The following is a 20,093-nucleotide window of genomic DNA, read 5'->3' as shown; positions in this document are numbered from 1 at the left end:
GCTGAGGCAGGAGAATGGCGTAAACCCCGGAGGCGGAGCTTGCAGTGAGCTGAGATCCGGCCACTGCACTCCAGCCTGGGCGACAGAGCGAGACTCTGTCTCAAAAAAAAAAAAAAAGGTGGCAATAATTGAGAAGTAACGATGAAATAATTCTAATAGTAAAGTATTTCAGCATATTGGAAAAATAAGATCACCAACATCCCCTATTGCATCTTTGATTTTTTAAAAGGGTCCAGTGAACTCATGGAAATTATAAGGTAGAATGAATTTTTGAAAGGCTTCCAAGAAAAAAATAGAAATCATGAAGTAGCAATCCTTACAAATAGTTAGAACTGCTCAAAAAAGAAACCCAAACCTAACATCCAGTGGGCCCTGATGGTAGAAGGTAGTCACACATCTGCAAACCCATCTGAAGGAAATCATCTGAAAGGCGAAGATTAACACATGAAGATGCTCATTGCAATGTTATTTTTTATTAAATAGGAAAAAACTTAAATGTGTAACTTAGAGTACAGGCTGAACATCCCTGATCTGAAAATCTAAAATCTACAGTGCTCCAAAATCTCAAACTTTTGCATACTGACATGATGCTCCAAGGAAACACTCATTGGAGCATTTTGAATTTCAGACTTTTGGATTAGGGAGCCACAATCGGTAGGTATAATGCAAATACTCCAAAATACAAAAAAAATTCAATATCCAAAATGGTTCTGTTCCCAAACGTTTTGGATAAGGGATGCTCAACCTGTAATAGGTTAACTGTGGCACACCAATATGTATGTCAAAGTCTCATGTAATAGTTTATTCTCAAAAAGTATAGGCTCATGATTGAATATTAAATTTAGTGAGCTCAATGCAAACCTGTATATATAGTGTGAGGTTAGCTATCCAAAATATATACATAGAAAAATGTTGGCAGCAAATACATAAAATGTCAGTAGTTTTTTTCTAGGTGGTGAGATGACGTATGATATTTAGATTTGGTTAACTGTACTTTTACTTTCCAAAATCTGCAACATGTATTTTTTAAATAAATCCTTTTTGTGATGTTGAAGCAAATGTTCATTTTTGGTAGCAAATGTTCTTTTATTGAGAAATAATTTATGTACCATACAATTTACCCTTTTAGAGTCTCCCATTCAGTGGTTTTTAGTACTTTCACAAGAGTGTTCAACTATTACCATTGGCCAGGTACAGAGGCGCATGCCTGTACTGTAATCCCGGTACTTTGGGAGGCTGAGGTGGATGGGTTGTTCCTGAGCCCAGGAGTTTGAGACCAGCCTTGGCAACACAGGGAGACTTTGTCTCTACAAAAAGTACAAAAATTAGTAGGGTGTGATGGTCTGCACCTGTAGTCCCAGCAACTCAGGAAGCTGAGGTGGGAGGATCGCTTAAGCCCTAGAGATTGAGGCTGCAGTGAGCTGTGATTGTGCCACTGCACTCCAGTCTGGTTAACCGAGTGAGACCTCATCTCAATCCCCCAAAACCACCACCACCATCAATTTCAGAACATTTTCATCATCACAAAAAGAAATTCTGTGCCCATTAGCAGTCAGTGGTCCTAGGCAACCATGAATCTCCTTTCTGTGCCTATGGGTTTGTCATTTCTATACGTTTCATATGAATAGGATCATGCAACATGTGGTCCTTTGTGGCTGGCTTTCTTCACCAGCATGTTTTCAAGGTGAAGCAAATCTCTTTTGTAGTCTAGTTTACTCATTTTTTTTCTTTAGAAATCATACTAACCCTTATTTATTATGTAATGTATTTTTTTTCTTTATTTCCAGAATTGGTTCCTTCCATTATGAGCAACTTGTTGAATCCAGATGCCATTTTCTCAAACAATGAAATGAGCCTGTCAGACATTGAAATCTATGGCTTCGATTATGATTACACCTTGGTGTTTTATTCAAAGCACCTCCACACGCTGATATTTAATGCTGCACGGGACCTTCTCATCAATGAACACCGGGTAAGATCAGAGGAATATTTCAGCTTCTTCCTCCCCTTTTCCCCTTAGAACAGCCTTGAGCTGACATGACCCCATGTCTGCCACAGAGAAGTAGTTTAATAAATTGTTGCTGAATGAATAAGTAGATTTTGTTGCCTTCCAAATAACTCTTACCTGGAAGATGATAATTTTTTTAAAAAAAATCTTTAGATGTCTTTTGGCAAAAGACCTTCCCAAGATGTGCATTAATAGAGATTTGGCTGTAGATATTTACATTCTCGTCTTTCACGGAATGACACAGTGTCTCCTGGAGCTTGATGAATTGGCAGCCTGCCTGTTGAATTCTGGTTAGGAGGAATTCCTCAGATGTTAGGAGGTGTTTTACCTTCAACACCTATTTGAATTGCTAAGAGCAAAGCATATTTCAATGTCTTTCTTCTGATATGTAGTATTGTTGAGAGTTTTTAATGAGGAAGGAAAAAAGAAAATATGCAACCCTATCATTTTTTTCTCTAGTCTGATTTGAGTACACATTTCAGGAAGCAGGATAAGAAGTGTCCTCAGAAGTCTTGTGGGCCATACCCTTTGAGACCTCTCCTGGGAAGTACAGCTCAGATCTCCATCTCAGACAGGTGCACGTTGCCCTGGGAGGAGGTTCTGATTTTTGGGAAGTTCTTTCATGGGTTGAACAATTCTGCTTTCATACAGCTCTCACCATTGACCTCTTTTCTTCCTTAATTTATTGCTTCACATGTTTCTTTTTTTTTTTTTTTTTGAGACAGAGTCTCGCTCTGTTGCCCAGGCTGGAGTGCAGTGGCCGGATCTCAGCTCACTGCAAGCTCCGCCTCCCGGGTTTACGCCATTCTCCTGTCTCAGCCTCCCGAGTAGCTGGGACTACAGGCGCCCGCCACCTCGCCCGGCTAGCTTTTTGTATTTTTTAGTAGAGATGGGGTTTCACCGTGTTAGCCAGGATGGTCTCGAACTCCTGACCTCGTGATCCGCCCGTTTCGGCCTCCCAAAGTGCTGGGATTACAGGCTTGAGCCACCGCGCCCGGCCATTCACATGTTTCTTAAGCCTCCTTGTGCCAAGCCCTGCAATACAAGCTGAGAAGATAAAGATGAGTAGGAGACAGGCATTGCCCGTAAAGAACCAACAGCCCAGTGCGGTCGTCGGTCACGTGGGCAGATCAGTTATGCAGCCTCCTAGTGGAGGTCTCCTTAGACATCGGTTGTGTCTGAGTGTGATGGTTAGAACAACTTTCTCTGCCTGAGGGAATTGGGGAAGCAAAGAAGGTGATATTTCAGCCAAATCTTGAAGGAGTTCGCAGCAAAGGAGGGCTGAGGGTGGGTATGAGTAACTTCTAACCCCAAATTATGTAAACTACTGTTTTATATTTAACCGTTCGAGTACCAGACATATAATGAGCTAGTGTTGTATAGACCAGCCATTACGCCCTCCAAGACTTTTCCCAACTTGATCGTTCTTAGCTCTTTTAACCATTCTCATTTGTCTTCTTTTCTTTTCATCATCCTAGTCATCTTCCTTTGTGTGTGCTCTGGTTTGTTTCTCTTAAATGTGAGGCCTTGAAAATGTTACTCCAGGTGGGGTCCGGCTAGAGTGGAATAGAAGGAGACCATCACCTCCCTTGTTCTGGATGCCATATTTTTATTAATGCAGCCAAAATTCTCCTTAGTCTTGGATCCTAACCATTTGATTCAGCATATTTTCTGATCCCCCTCAGCTTTTGGTTATCAGTGGATTTAAGCAGCTCATTTTGTCCATATCCAAAATGCAGTCATGGCATTTGCCACAAAGAAGCTTCCTTTCTGCCACTAAGCCAGCAGCTGGCTTTCTTTAGTTATGGCCACTTTACTAGATGTGAAACCACCTAGCCACTTGGCATCCAGCGGCAGATCTCATTTGTTCAAGGGACTACTCTCCTCCATCTAAACTGCAGTCCTTTGCCTGGATCATGAGATGAAAGCCAACTAAGAACAAGGTGGTTCTGACCTTGGTTCCTGCCTGCCATCCCGCCATCTGTTCACCACCCCCTAAAAGGTGGATCCAAAGGGGTGTTGCATTGGTGCTGACATTTCAGTCCCAGGTCAGCTGCAGTGTTTTCTCTGACTTTGATGTCGTTTATAAAAAGCAAGCCATGATCCCAGTGGCAGTGTTCATTGATTGGCCAGTAGGTGCTGAAAGCACAGGTTCTAAGGCCTCACTGCTGGGGTTCAATTTCTGGGCTTCATCACTTATTTCCTACATAATCTTGATTGACTCACTCAGTTTCTCTGGACCTCATTTTTCTCCCCCGTAAAATGGGCATAGTAACAGTGCTTTCCTCACAGTCACTGTGGTAAATGAATTAATAAATAGGAAGTAGATGGCACATAGAAAACACTCAATAAATGTTACCTATTTATTAATACTAATACTATTATTTCTAATGTGCACAACAACCCTGCACACACATGTTGTCTCTGTTTGCAGCTGAGGAAACTGAGGTTCAAAAAATTAAGCTACTGGATCAAGGCCACAGGTCAGGAGACAGAACCAGGATTTGAACTCCGGTCTGTCTGTTTCCAAAGGACTCTATTCTCTCCTCGACTCCATGTTGCCTGTCTTATGGGGTTACTAACACCTTTCCATCCTATGGTTTTTTTGGTTCAGATGTAAATAAAATATTCATGAAAATAAAAATTTATGAAATTTGAGGGGAAGAGAGATGAAATAGATGGATAAAATAAAAGCTGCAATTACTATTTTACTATTTGAAAAGCCTCTAGATTTAAGATCATTGAAATTTCATTCTCATTATATCTATTTGTTGCTTTGATAAAACTAAAAGAAGTTATAATACTAATTGTATCAGGCATGTTAGTAGAGTCAATTATGCTTACGCAAATTTTTCTCTTCTTCTGACTAAACAAAATAATTCTTCGAAGATGCACTGAGTTCAGGACCATTTTTGCAGCCAAGACCGATGCACTTTGTGTAGTTGTGGAGATAGAAAGACATATGCTTTTGAGACACACAGTCATAGAACAGTAAATTTGCAATTTAGCGTCTTTCCAAAAAGCAAACATAAAAGGTTCCAGCTCCTTCGTAATTACCCTTTTTAAAAGATAAGAGATTTTTACAAAAATGGAAATTAAAAAAAAATCAAGTAATAACTGTCTGTATTTTGATTTTATTTGTCATCCAAGGAATAGAAAGGGAGGGGTAGAAAAGCTCTTGATTTCATCTCCCAGCCTCACACCTTAGTCAGCATTTTTTCTCATTAGTTGGCACCATTGATCACCTCATTGTTCGTATCCAAAGCGTCGGCTGTGACCCCTCACACTCTGCGTCCGTGTCTGATCTCTCAGCAAATGCTATCCTCTCTTTTTCCTTTAAATAAACTTTTAGGATAGTTTTAGGCTTACGGAAAGGTTGCAAATACTGAGTTCCTGTATGTATACACCCAATGCCCAGTTTCCTCCAATGTTAACACTTGACTAAGGTACATTTGTTACAACTAAAGAACCAATCTTGATACATTATTATTCACTAAAGTCCATACTTCTTTCAATTATTTTTAGTTTTTACGAGATGTCCATTTCCTGCTCCAGGATCCGGGTACATTTGTTACAACTAAAGAACCAATCTTGATACATTATTATTCACTAAAGTCCATACTTCTTTCAATTATTTTTAGTTTTTACGAAATGTCCATTTCCTGCTCCAGGATCCCCTCCAGGACACCACATTACAGTCAGTTGTCATGTCTGTCAGGCGCCTCTTGGCTTTGACAGCTTCTCCGACTTTCCTTGCTTTTTAAAATGACCTTGACAGTTTTGAAGCGTGCCAATTAGGTGCTGTGTGCATTTTCCTTATGATTAGCCTGGGTTATGGGTTTGGGGGAGGAAGACCACAGAGGTGAAGTGTGGTTTTCATCCCATCATAGCGAGAGCCTCCCCAGCCTCCTCCAGCTGACTCCCCTCCTCCCCTCCTGCTCCTTGAACCTCCAAACCCTTTCCTACTTCTGCCTTGGTACACTCTTTCTTCTCCTAGATGAGGCCTGCTCCTGGCTTGCTTTTCTTGCCCTCACTGCCCCCGGCTCCGATCTCTGATCTGTGAATACTTGTATTGCATTTTCTTTTAGAACATACACTCTGAGGTGTTATATTCTGTGTGTGTATTTGTGTATGGTCTGCCTCCCCAGGTAGAATGGGAGCTTTGCAGGGGCAGACACCTTTGTCAGTTTTGTTCACTGCTGTATTCCCAGGCCCTGGCACAAAGTAGGAACTCACTAAACACTTGACGTCTGCATCCATGAGTTCCGCAGGTAAGTGAGAGAGTTGTGCTTCTTGTGGGGCCAGCATTCTGATGAGGTCATGTTACTCTAGCATCGTGTTTTGGATGGGTTTTAGAGAGCTTAGTTTTTGTGCCCTTCTGCATTGCCTCTAATTAGACTCGTAATTTAGGCTACTTTAAAGATTAAACTGAGACCTCTGGAAAACAGATATGTTTATAGGCCTCTGGACCTCAGGAACCCACAGCAGTGTTGTAATATAGAGGTTTTAGCTGTGTCTGAGAGCTGTAATTACCCAGGACTGTAGGAATTGGGCACACATGGAGAAGTCCTGGGTTCTCTGCTGCATTTTGGTATTAACTTTGCTTGAAGCTGTAGGGATGTTTCTGTAGCATCTTCAGGGGGACGCTTTGCTCTTTATCAGCACACAGGAGTTTGCCCAGATTGTAACTGGGATTAGAACAAAGTCAAGGTACTAGAGGAAGCCAGACTGGGCCTAAATTAGAATTTTAATAAAAACCCCAAGTCAAAAGGCTTTTAATCTTTGTTGGAGGAAACTGGGCATTGGGTGTATACATACAGAAACTCAGTATTTGCAACCTTTCCGTAAGCCTGAAACTATCCTAAAAGTTTATTTAAAGGAAAAAGAGAGCATAGCATTTGCTGAGAGATCAGACACGGACACGGAGTGCGAGGGGTCACAGCCGATGCTTTGGATATGAACAATGAGGTGATCAGTGGTGCCAACTAATGAGAAAAAATGCTGACTAAGGTGTGAAGCTGGGAGATGAAATCAACGCTTTTATCTTTTATATTTCTTACTCCTTTTAGAGATGCCAGTTATCTCCATAATACCTCACCTTGGGTGAGTCTTTTTATTTTTTCCCCCTTGGGTGGTGAAAGGTTTCTAAACTATGAAACGTCCTGAAAATCTAGCTGAGACCATTGGAGAGGACTGTAGCCACCTGGCCAATGTGAGCAGCTTTGGTTCCTGGGCTGGATGTCACTGTTAACAGGTGTTCTACTGATGCTATGTGTGTGTGTATTGGAAATGGGCCAATCATGAGGATGTTTTTGACCAGGCTGGTTGTATGGGGAGATTACAATTTTGGGGCAGGAGTAGAGCATAGACCCTAGTCAAAATGGTTCGACTAGAAGAGGCCTTGGAGAAGACTTACCTAAAGTCATACAGGAGAGTAACAGGGGCTAGTAGGGTGGACCTAAAACCCCAGGCTGCCAGCTCCCAATCCAGCGAAGCCACTTCATTTTATTGAGCACTTGCCATGTGCCAGGCACTGCCCTGACTTGCCACACGCATGTTTGGGCTGAATCCTTTGCACTTCCAAAAGGATGGGATTCTTGTTATCTTTACTTCGTAGATGAGAAAACCAAGGCTCATCAGAGGGACAGATGACCTTGCCCAGAGTCACCCAGCTAGCACATGGCGGGAGCAGGGTTTGAAGCCTGGTCTCTCAGCCTCAGAACCTATATTCTTCATTATGACATTGTCCTGTTGCGGCTTTTCCAGCTGCATCTGACAGTTTTCAAGGCCATTGATATGGTTTGTCTGTGTCCCCACCCAAATCTCATCTTGAATTGTAGTTCCCATAATCCCCACATGTCATGGGAGGGGCCTGGTGGGAGGTCATTGAATCATGGGGGTGGGTTTTTCCTGTGCTGTTCTTGCGATAGTGAGTAAGTCTCAAGAAATCTAATGGTTTTATAAAGACGAGTTCTCCTGCACAAGCTCTCTTGCCTGCTGCCATGTAAGATGTGACTTTCCTCCATGATTGTGAGGTCTCCCCAGCCATGTGGAACTGTGAGTCCATTAAACCTCTTTGCTTTATAAATTACCCAGTCTCAGGTATGTGTTTATTAGCAGCGTGAGAACGGACTCATATAGTCGCTCACTATGGTCTTTGGACCAAATAAACATTGTGTATTTCTCAGGGGTGGCTCCCCAAGAATAACATTGAGAGTGAGAGGCAAAGGGAATGTGAGTGTGTGGAGGGCATGTCCTGCTGGGGAGCCTAGATAAGTGTCATTCAGAGAAAGAACCAGCAGACTTTTCAGCAGTAAACACTCTCAGTATAAGTGCCAGCAATCAACTAAAATAGTTTGTGCTCCACTCGTAACTGCAAAGGCTTTCAGCAAACTTGTTGAGCCTCTCTGAGGTGCTGCTGTCACAGGGAGGCTATGAGTGTCCAGTATATGGTGGCTTAGAGTTGGTTCAGAATTGATTATGTGGTGGTTAGGGGTGGACTTGGGTGTGATGCGGACCTGGGTTCAAATACTGGCTCGACCACTATCTAGCTGTGTGACCTTGGGCAAATTCCTTGCCACTGATCTTCAGATTATTCAATAGTAAAATAGACTTGAGATGCCCTGCTTCCTTTGTGATGGTGTAGTGAGGGATAAAGAAAGTCATAGAAAGTGTCTAGTGTGTGGCATATAGCAAATGCTCAATGAAGGCACCTCTCTCAGTGACATATTAAAATATTTCTTTCCTGTCTGCCCTCTTATTCATCCATCAGTCACGAGTTTAACAGGAGATTGCAGAGCTGCTGAAGTCCCTTGGCCCCCCTTCAGTAAGCAGATCCAGGGTGCTAGGCGTTGGGTTCTGTGTCAGCTTGTCAAGTATGTCTGCAAAAATGCAGGACCATACACAGGGTTCTCAATTCTTGGAAACGCCCATGATGGAAATGTCAGTTTGGTGATTTCTTGGCACACATGGCTGGTGGTGGATAAATGATCCCAAATGTGACATTTGAGTTAAGTGTTTCGTGCAGCCTGACTTGAAAAATTGCCACATGCGGGTCAGCCTGCTGGTCCCAGGAAATGTTCTTGTACAAATGGAACCTTGGCCATGAAATATTAGCAGCTCAGCCATAGAAGGAGGTTTCCTGGGCATTTAATAGTTGTCTGGGTTTTAACTTAAGCAACTTGCATCACAATTAGAAAGTCCTAGTGATGTGGCCTCTCTAGACTCAGGCCTGCATGTCTGTGGTCCGAGGGCAGAGGGGCAGTGAGGAGAGCAGGGGAGAAGGCCCCAGCCTGATTCTCTGCCCACCACACCCTAGCTTGTTTCATTCAGAACCTCTGATATCCCTCTGAATAAAATGGGGATGGTAGGGCCTACCATGTAGTAGCAGCAGAAATGGTGCCCACAGATCAGTGCCATCCACAAGGTAGCTGGTGTCCTAATTCTGAGATTTAGGGAGAGAAGTAAGGACTTGGATACCTGGTGCAGTAGATAAGGAGGAGCCAGCAATTCTGCATAGTGTGAGGAATGGCTTGAGAATAGGAAATACCAGAGGAGCTGGGCTGCTGTATTAGTTTGTTTTCACGCTGCTGATAAAGACTTACCCAAGGCCGGGTAATTTATAAAGAAAAAAAGATTTAGTGGACTCACAGTTCCATGTGGCCGGGGAGGCCTCACAATCATGACAGAAGGCAAAAGGCACATCTTACATTGGCACAGGCAAGAGAGAGAATGATAACCAAGTGAAGGGGTTTCCCCGTATAAAACCATCAGATCTTGTGAGTATGGGGAAACTGCCCCCGTCAGTCAATTGTCTCCTGCCAGGTCCCTCCCACAATACATGGGGATTATGGGAACTGCAATTCAAGATGAGACTTGGCTGGGAACATAGAGCCAAACCGTATCTGCCGCCTTCACAACTGTTCTGAGACAGAGTGCTGGATAGTAACTGTAATCCACGTGCCAAGGAAGGGCCTCCCTAGGCCTAGTGTCGAGAATGCTGTGACTGACAGCCATGGGGTTGCCCAGCTGTCCAGATGAGAAAAGCAATGAAAGCTCTGTGGAGAGGCCCCACTCTCAGAAGTTTTCACCTTAAGACTCTCCATGAAACCTGGTAATGGGGCCGTCCAGGGGCCTGCCACATCAAGGTGCTTATATATGAGTTAAATGGATGGCTGACAATGAGTTTGAGCAAAGTTGTGCTTCCAGTATTAGAGGGCACTTTCCAGCCTCTCCGCAGCAGCCTTGAAGATAAAAGCAGGGAGTGCTGGGTGGAGGTTGAAGCCGATGTGTTGCTGGGGTCTTAGGGATCTGGGATCTAGGGACACAGGTAGGGGAGGGAAAGAGAGGAGAGAGTTGAGAGAAGTTGGCGGGGGAGGGAACGAGGCCCAACCTGTGCTTGGGCAGATAGACAGGGCGCAGGGCAGGATGGAAGGCTCTGGCTGGGGTGCTTGCTGGGAGGCGCTTGGACTGGAAGCGGAGGGGCAAGCTGTGGTCTGTCCGTTCTGACTCCAACTTCCCACTGGTGTATCAACTACCTCAGCCTTTGTACAAGGGCCAGATCTGGACAGGATCCTGCACTTAGCACATTGTTGGCTAAAACCAGTTCCTTTCTTCTTTCTTAGTATCCAGCAGAAATCAGGAAGTATGAGTACGACCCAAATTTTGCAATTCGTGGACTTCATTATGATGTGCAGCGGGTAGGTTTACTTCTCCTGTTTTTCTGTGGTTTAGTGATGTTTGGAAATGAAATGTACTCTTGGTACTTTTCTTTACTGAATGGGCAAATTAGTTTTAAATTATGTTATTTGGGACTGCAGAACCAAATTATTCACATATCTTTGGATAGAATCTTCTGGAAGAAACTATGTATTAGAAAAGCATAAATGCATTTAGCTATTTAGGAGGTACTGTTTATTTCTAGTAGTCGTTTTGGTGTTTTGAGGAAGAACCACTTGCCATATCTATTTTTTTCCCCTGTCTTTTGCAGATAGGCCATTTCTTTAAAGAGCTGTACAGCACATTAATTAACAAGCAACCCTTTCAGGAACATACAGTGTGCTTCCTTGTTAGGGCAGCCTAATGTTGATAGGATTTATGATGACACCTGGAAGGCTCATGTAATATGCAAATGGTTATACATTATTTACATGTGCATATGTTTATGTTTTTAAAGGCAGTATTAATGAAGATCGATGCTTTTCATTATATCCAGCTGGGAACTGTCTACAGGTAAGAGTAAGAGGAGATACATTTAATTTACATGAAGTAACCAGGTGCTTTGGGTTTCAGGACCCTCTGACTGTTCAGTAATGAGGAGGGCTGCAGTGTGGATATGATTCATCCACTCACTCACTTATTCAAGAGCATTTGTTGAGGCCTGCTACCCTGATAGGTGCTAAGGGCTTGGTTTGCACTGATGTCCTCAAGGAGCTCAGAGTGTGGTTGGGAAGTCATGTAAGTAGACTTGACTGCAGTTCGGAGTGACAGAGGTGATGATAGAAATGTGCTCAGAGGTGGCCAGGCGCGGTGGCTTATGCCTGTAACCCCAGCACTTTGGGAGGCCGAGGCGGGCGGATCATGAGGTCAGGAGATCAAGACCATCCTGGCTAACATGGTGAAACCCTGTCTCTATTAAAAACACAAAAAATTAGCCAGGCGTGGTGGTGGCCGCTTGTAGTCCCAGCTACTAGGGAGACTGAGGCAGGAGAATGGCATGAACCTGGGAGGCGGAGCTTGCAGTGAGCTGAGATCGCACCACTGCACTCCAGCCTGGGTGACAGAGCGAGACTCCGTCTCAAAAGAAAAAAAAAAAAAAAGAAATGTGCTCAGAGGTAGGGAGCAGTCGGGAGGACTGGAGGGAGAATGGTTTTCCAGAGGTGAGGGAGGGTCCTGGTGAGGAGGCTTGGAGCAAGAGGGCTCTGGGGATGAGGGAACAGGGTTCTCCTTCCCACCGTGGCATTTGGGTGGTTTGGATATTGAGACTTTTTTTTTTTTGGTCTATTCATAGCTGGAAATCTTTGTAACTTTTTTTTGGAGACGGAGTCTCGCTGCGATGCCCAGGCTGTAGCGCAGTGAAACAATCTAGGCTCATGGCAGCCTCTGCCTCCCAGGTTCAAGCAATTCTCCTGCCCCAACCTCCCGATTAGCTGGGACTGTAGGCACGTGTCACTATGCCTGGCTAATTTTTATATTTTTAGTAAAGACAGGGTTTCGCCATATTAGCCAGGCTGGTCTCAAACTCCTGACCCCAAGTGATCTGCCTGCCTCAGCCTCCCAAAGTGCTGGGATTATAGACGTGAGCCACCACACCTGGCCATCTTTATAATTTTTAAAATGGAGGATTTTGCCTTTTTTAATTCTCTAATTTGGAAGGGGATTTAGGAGTGTGATTTGTATTTAGGTGTATATTTATACTTAAAAGTATGCACATCTTAGCTTACGTTCTTCTCTCACAGACTGTTAAAATTAATGCTTATTTGCTTTTAAAATCAAAGTGAAACATGGATAGAGTCACACAGTGAAACAGGATTAAAGGTGTCACAGGGGTCAGCAGCAATCTTTTGTGCTCCCCGCTGCCCCCGAAATTTTTAAAGTCTTTAGATTTTTTAAGTAACGTGCTCATTCTTCTATTTCCTAATTTATTAATTCTGGACATTGTCCCTGCTGTGATAGATAAGGACTTAGCTTTCTGGCACCTCCTCCCACTTCTCCAGTCTCATTCCTTTCATCTCATTCAGATCTCAGTTTTTGGTGGTTGTACTGGTCACTGTTTACATTATGACTTAGAAGGTCTTATCTGGTTCACTTTTTGTTGTTGTTGTTATTGAGGCGGAGTCTCCCTCTTGTCACCCAGGCTGGAGTGCAGTGGCGAGATCTCAGCTCACTGAAGCCTCTGCCTCCCAGGTTCAAGTGATTCTCCTACCTTACCCTCCCAAAGGGTAATCCCATGCCTGGGATTACAGGCATGTGCCACCATGCCTGGCTAGTTTTGTATTTTTAGTAGAGATGGGGTTTCACCATGTTGGCCAGGCTAGTCTCGAACTCCTGATTTCAGGTGATCTGCCTGCCTCAGCCTCCCAAAGTGCTGGGATTACAACTGTGAGCCACCGTGCCCAGATGGTTTACTCTTAAGCCAGGTAGTACAGTGCGATTATTTTCTTTCTTGTACAATATTTTGTTTTTCTTAGATTTTAACAATAATCTCAGTTTTTGTTTGCCTAGTTTTCTGTGTAGCAATCTCTGATTTTTTCCAAATGGTCCGTTACCATTTATTTTCCAATAATTCAGATGTTTTCAATAATCTGTCACTTTTGTTTTTAAAAATTGACTGTCCCCCCCCGTCTGATCTGGTTTGGTTGCTTGTCTTGGGTCTTCCCTTCACTGCTTTCCGTGTTTTGAGTTCCCTTCTCTTCCTCTCTCTGGCTTTCCTCCCTCATTTTGCTGGAGTGTATCCTCCAGTAGCTTCCTGGTTCCTCCTTGTGCTGAGCCTTTCTGTAGCTTGTGGTAGGGAATCAGTTGTTGTCATGGGTGTACCCTCGCAGGCTTCTGTTGTCAATGTTAAGTCAGATACCTTCTTTGCATCCACTGTTTGTCTTCCAGTGTCTTGTGGAAATGTCTTGTCTATTGACATCTCTGCTCTCATTTCCTTTGACTGTTTTTACTCTCACTTTAATGGTGTTTCAGGATGGAGAGGAAGTGGTGGTGATGATGGTAATAATATTACTAATAGTGACCAGCAAATATTGAATCTTACTATGGGACAGGCACTGTTATAAGGGTTTTGTTTGAGTTAACTCATTTAATCCTCAAAATAACTATATGAAGTCAATACTATTATTAGTGCCAGAGGTGTTAAGTAACTTGCTCCAACGTCACACAGCAAATAATTGCCTGGGCTAGAATTCAGACCCAGGCAGCCTGGGACCAGAGTCTGTGCTCTTGGCCACCATGCTGTGTGGCCTTTCTGAAGGTATAAGGGATAGTTGGAGTCCCTCAACACATTTTTTTGGGGGGTGGTAAATGTATTTTAGTATGGACAATTACAAATAATCTTTCCAACAAGATCACATCTTTTGCGGGAACATGGATGGAGCTGGAGGCCATTATCCTTAGCAGACTAATGCAGGAATAGGAAGCCAAATACTGCGTGTTCTCACGAGTGGAAGCTAAATGATGAGCACTCATGAACACATAGAGGTGAACAATAGACTCTGGGGTCTACTGGAGGATGGAGGGTGGGAGGAGGGAGAGGATCAGGAAAAATAACTAATGGGTAGGGTACTAGGGCTTAGTAGCTGGGTAATGAAATATCTACAACAAACTCGCGTGACATGAATTTGCCTATATGACAAACCTGCACATGTACCCCTGAACCTAAAAGTTAAAAAAAAAAAAACTTTTCATTTATTTTGTAAGTAACATGTATATTAAATATAATTAATACATTTTTGTGCACATGTCTCATTTTCTTAGGAAAAATCTTTGTAAGTGAAATTGCCGGGTGAACGTTGTTCATTCATTTTAAGGCTTTTGAAATGACTCAGTTGACCTCCAGATTGTACCATTCCCAACAGACTTTTTAACGTATATTTTAAAGTTGTTGCTACATTTAACATATTCCAATTTTTAGTTTTTTCTTTCTCTAAACCTCTTAAATGAACATTCGTTTGTTCCCTTACTCATAGCTCCTAATGTTTTCCCAGAATTATTTTGCAATGGTGAAGGTGGGGGAGAGAACGAAGAAGGCAAGGTTATGCATGCTTATGAGAATCCTCACCAGGTGTCTTTGTTCTGTCTCTCCCTCTCTGTTTCTGCTGTCGGCCCCCTCCCTAGACACTTACCCCTTCTCTCCTGGGATCTTGGGGTTTGCTGCAGGGCACTCCATCCTGGACATTCTTGCCAGACTGATTCCCTAAATCATTACTCCCGATAATCCCCTCCTCTGAATCCCTGGATGGCTCCCTGCTCTCTACAGAATAAAGGCTAAGCCATATGCTTAGGCTTAGGTTTGAGATTTTTATCAACCTGCTTTAAACCCTTCACTTCCTCTTCTTCCATACACAGCTCCTTAACTTACTAGGTTGGTCAAGACTCTTGTTGGCAAGTGACTGAAACTCAAACTGGCTCAGAAACTAATTGTACAGTCCACAGACAGAGTGAGTTTGCAGGTGTGGCTGGCTCTAGGGGCCAAATTACTATTTTCAGAACTCTTTCCATCTCTTGGCCTTCCTTTCTGACTTGGCTCACTCTCAGGCAAGCCCCGCCTTAGTGACCCCTGGCACTCCAGGCCCACATTCCCCCCAGCTCCAGGTCAAGAGGAACAGAGGAGCTTTGTTTCTCCACATTCCGCAGGAGTCTCAGGACTGAATCTCATCAGAATGACTTGGGTCATGTGTTTGGTCTTGAACCATTATGATGAAGAGAGGATGCCGGGCAGGCGAAGACAGCACAGGGATTCTTTTCCCTTGACGTCTTCTCTCTTGTCACCTGGCACTTGCTCCTGCTGGAGTTCAGCCAGGGTGCAGTTTTTCTTCCTCTCTGCTTCTTGAAATCCTACCCACCCTTCATGGCCAACTTGTGGTGAGTCCTCTGCTCACCCTCTCAGCCTGAAATGCCCTTTCTCCCCTCTCTTCTCCTGGGGTTCACAGGAGAAGAATTGCCTTGTTTCTTGTATATACACTGTCCATTGTGTCAAGGAGTGTGGACAGTAGAAAGAGCCACTGAGGCATTCAGGGGGAAGGAGCGTTCAGAATGAGGCTGTAGGAAGTTCACTGTTGCTTCGCTGCTGAGATGGGTGTTGAGGTGAGCTGGCCTCGGGAGGGAGCGTGTGGACTCAAGTCACTCACACTTCCCAGCTCCACGGCTCACGTGTGTGTGTATGGTCTTGAGCAGTCTCTGGACCCTCTGAAAGCCTTGGTTTCCTCATGTAAAGCAGACATGATTCCAGTCCCTGCCTAAGGGGCAGCTTGTGGAGATGAAGCATATCTGCACAGGGCCCAAAATACAGGGTGGTGCCACTGGGCTTCCTGCCTCATGTCACTGAGCCTTGTGTGTGGCCATTTCCACTCTTAGCACTTGTCTCAGGGAAGAGTATTAGAGGGCAGGAGGATGTCTCATGGAGACAAAAACAGCCTTTCTCTGCCCCAATGTGTTAAATATGTTTAAAAAGAAAAAAAGAAAAGGCCAGCCTACCCCAAAGCAAGTCATTAGGAAGCTTTGTACCTTAGTGGTTTAAGTGCCTGGGCCTGCAGAAATGTCACTTTTCTTCTTTTTCACTCCAGAAGGGGTCATGAATGAGAGAAGGTGGGAAGAAAGTGTCCATCTCAGCCTAGTTTGTTTCTAAGCCCCGATGCAGGTCTCCAGTCCCTACGCCAGGGTGAATTTTATGATGTTTGGCCCATAGCAGTGAGTGCTGCCGGCTGGGGAGGTGGAGAGGAGTCCCCCACCGCAGCCCCATTTTTGTACCTACATTTTAAGTTTTTACTATGAACCTTGTGAAAAGCTGGGGTGGTTCCCTTCACAGCCACACTAGTGAAACCTCTCTACAGTGCTTACCGTACACCAACTATTCTATACGTAGTAGCTCCTGTGATCTTCTCAGTGACATCAGGAAGTAGGTACTTTTATAGTTCCCTGCTTTAAGAATGAAGACTTTGAGACCCAAAAGGGATAAATTACTTGTCAAGGTAGTATCTCTAGTGATGAAGAGAGCGGGGATTTGAAGCCCTTGCAGATCTGTGCTCCTAACCTCGTGTTGCTCACTCTGAGCGGGGGAAAAGGAACTTCCACTTCGATTTCGATGCTGGTCGAGGCTGCATTCAGATGTGGCCGGGCAGTCTGCCCATGCCTGCTGCAGTTGTGTTTGGCTCTTGGTTTGATGCAGCTGCTTCTTGGGGAATTCAGCTGGCAGATTTCACTGCTTCTTCTGAGTTGCCATTTGGTTGTTTGGCTCTTGTGGATGCAGCCTGGGTGGCTGTGCCTGTGCCTTAGAGGCAGCAGTGGCTTCCAAAGGGCAGAGAAATAACTCTGACCTGGCCGAATCACTTTACTTTTTATATTTTCTCTGCAGTGTTAGAGCCTTAGCAGTGTGGACACGTGACTGCTGCTGCTCAGCAGGGACTGATTTCCAAGGTCACTGCCTCGAACGATCTGGCTTAGTGCCAGTGTCTTATCTTATTTCTGGAGCAAAGATAAAGGGAGTCCAGTGTTTCTATTTTTTTCAAAGGCTGGTAGTTGTAACAGACTAATCAAGACCAGAGGCAAAATATTAATGAATCCACTCAGATAACTTTTTAAAGTAATGTGAGTGATGGAGACGGGAGGAAAGAGGTCGAAGTGATCTTTTTGTTAATGTTACATAGCAAAACATAAATGATATCGTACATAGGTTTTACTGTGGACCATGTGGTTTTGTATGCTAAGCAACCTGTTGTGTTAGTAACTAAAATTCTTCTTGAATTATTTATACTCCTGCTGTAGCACAGCGTGACATTTCCTGTACTATTCAGTCTGTAGTTTTGTAATCATCGGTGTCTATTTCTCAAGCACTTTCTCCTCCACAGAAGGGGTAGAAGAGCAGGTGTTTCCTCTCCTGACGCTTGAGAGTGGATGAGTCCAGCTGAACAGGTGAAGGCACCTGCTCTAGTCACTGGTGGCAGAGGCAGGAGTGAAACCCTGGCCACTGACTTCACAATTCATTTTTTTTTTTGTATGTGGAAGAAGTAGATTCATTTGCAGATTCCAGAGGCAGGCAGATGGTAGATGAGGAAACTGGCCTTGAGTGTCACAAAGCATTCAGGGTCATTGCCTCTCCAAGGTGGTGGTGCCACAGGGCTTCCTGCCTCATGTCACGGGGTTTAGTCCACTGAGCCTTGGGTGTGGCAATTTCCATTCTCAGCACTTGTATTAGTCTGTTCTCACGCTGCTGATAAAGACATACCTGAGACTGGGTAATTTATAAAGAAAAAGAGGCTTAATGGATTCACAGCTCCACATAGCTGGGGAGGCCTCACAATCGTGGCGGAAGGTGAAAGGCATGCCTCACATGGTGGCAGGGAAGAGAGAATGAGAGCCAAGTGAAAGGGGAGACCCCTAATAAAATCATCCGATCTCGTGAGGCTTACCCACTACCACGAGAACAGTATGGGGAAAACAGCTTCAGTGATTCAGTGATCTCCCACCAAGTCCCTCCCACAACCTGTGGGAATTATTGGAGCTACAATTCAAGATGAGATTTAGGTGGAGATACAGCCAACCCAAATCAGCTCCTATCTCAGGCTAGAGTATTAGAGGGCAGGAGGATGTCTGATGGAGACAAAAACAACCTTTCTCTGCCCTAATATATTAAATACATTAAAACAAAAGCCAGCCCACCCCAAAGCGAGTCATTAGGAAGCCTTGTGCCTTAGTGGTATAAGAGCCTGGGCCATAGAGCCAGAAAACCTGGGTTCTAATCTTGATCCACCACTTTCTACTTTGGTGACCTTGAACAGGTACATGACCTTTCTGTGCTTTAGTTACCTCAGCTGGAAATGGGAAGAGTAATAGTGCCTTCCTCCTAGGACTGCTGAGAATTACACGAATGACTGGGTGTAATTCATATCTGGCCTATAGTACGTGCCATGTAATATTAACTATTACTATTCCTGCTCTTGTTACTGTTCTTGTTAGAACAGTAGTAGTAGTAAATGTAGTAGCATCTTACCTGATATTTGTAGCATTTACTTGTGGCACATTCAGCCTCGTCATGACGACAGTGTCTTGCACCTCAATTGAAAAATCCCAGCACTGCACAAGGGTGTGAAAATCATTGGTCTCTCTAGTTGAGCTCTTTAACTGCACTGTCTGGTTTTTCCAGAGGCCTCAGTGTTGTCCCTGATGATGAAGTCATTGAAATGTACGAGGGGTCCCATGTGCCTTTGGAGCAGATGAGCGACTTCTACGGAAAGGTAATGAGCAGCACTTTATTCATTTAAAGCTGCCTTTTTCCTTCTTGAAACATGGCCTTGTCGAAGTTACCTACTGCTCATATGGAATTGACAGGGAAATTTGAGATTGTGTGTTGAGAGAGACTAGTGTTTGAAGGGGACGCCCCCAGATTCTTTCATGATTCTCCTTTCTGAAGCCCTTCCTCCACACCTGGTGAAGGCTGTTTTTACCTCCCACATACCTACCCCGATTGCCACCCCATCTCCAGGAATGTCCCTAGTTTCTGGAGTGGACTCCAGAACAGATTGGGGCTGTCAGTGTGACAGCTACTGCTTCCTTTGACGAATGGCTATGAAATGCCAGAGTTGATGGCTACACAGCCACCCTGTTTACCTTTAGGGAAACCTCTGCTTTTCTAACTTTTGTGGTTCTCTTTCCACTCAGAATTTTTCTTTCTTGTCTTATTGGATGCACTCACTTACTTGCTTTGTCAAAATGAAATGGAAGTTGCCCGGTCAGTTACTAAACTTAGTACAGATGGCCCCTGACTTAACAATGATTCTACTTAAAATTTTTTAACTTTACAATGGTGCAAAGCCATTGTAATTTCAACATAAATTACAGTATTCAATAAATTATATGAGACACTCAACACCTTATAATAAAGGCTAATATAAATGAGCCTTTATAGGCTAATATAAATGTTCTGAGAATGCTTAAGATAGGCTAGGCTGAGCCATGATGTTTGGTAGGTTAGATGTATAAATGCATCTTTTACAGGGGGTTTATCAGAATGTAACCCCATCATAAGTTGAGGAGAATCTGTAGTATAAATTGCAAGCATTCAGAGAAAAGCTCTTTTTTAAACTCAAATATGGGCTGTGAGGGTGTGCTCCAGTTCAGGAGAGTTATGTGCGTTTTTATGTCATTATGGGCAATAATTTGTTTGCTGGATTTCCTCTGTGCTTCCTGAAAGAGTGTGAACCAGAAGTGGGACTGGGCACAGGAAAAATCAGGAGGGGAAGCGTGATTAGACTCTTTGGGAGAAGTCAGGGCATTTCTGTCGATATCCTAGTTATACTTAGAGTGAGACATCAGCTGTGCTGTGAATGATAAGGAACGAGGGGAACATTTTACCTTTTTTTTTTTTTTTTTT

At 43.9% G+C, this 20,093-nt stretch overlaps 1 protein-coding gene across 1 annotated transcript in view; it reads left to right on the top strand.

Annotated features, from left to right (window-relative positions):
• Positions 1 to 20,093, top strand: part of NT5DC3 (5'-nucleotidase domain containing 3) — a 66,086-nt gene that overhangs the window by 25,678 nt on the left and 20,315 nt on the right. Inside the window, exons 2-5 of the mRNA XM_011935112.1 lie at positions 1,788 to 1,972; positions 10,633 to 10,707; positions 11,184 to 11,239; positions 18,867 to 18,957. Of these exons, the coding sequence (XP_011790502.1) occupies positions 1,788 to 1,972; positions 10,633 to 10,707; positions 11,184 to 11,239; positions 18,867 to 18,957 (407 nt within the window). The remainder of the gene's footprint in view (positions 1 to 1,787; positions 1,973 to 10,632; positions 10,708 to 11,183; positions 11,240 to 18,866; positions 18,958 to 20,093) is intronic.

The sequence above is a fragment of the Colobus angolensis genome, unplaced genomic scaffold (assembly GCF_000951035.1).
Source record: "Colobus angolensis palliatus isolate OR3802 unplaced genomic scaffold, Cang.pa_1.0 Scaffold10, whole genome shotgun sequence".
Taxonomy (NCBI): domain Eukaryota; kingdom Metazoa; phylum Chordata; class Mammalia; order Primates; family Cercopithecidae; genus Colobus; species Colobus angolensis.
The sequence above is the reverse complement of the archived record's forward strand: the minus strand, read 5'-3'. Positions and strand labels throughout refer to the sequence as shown.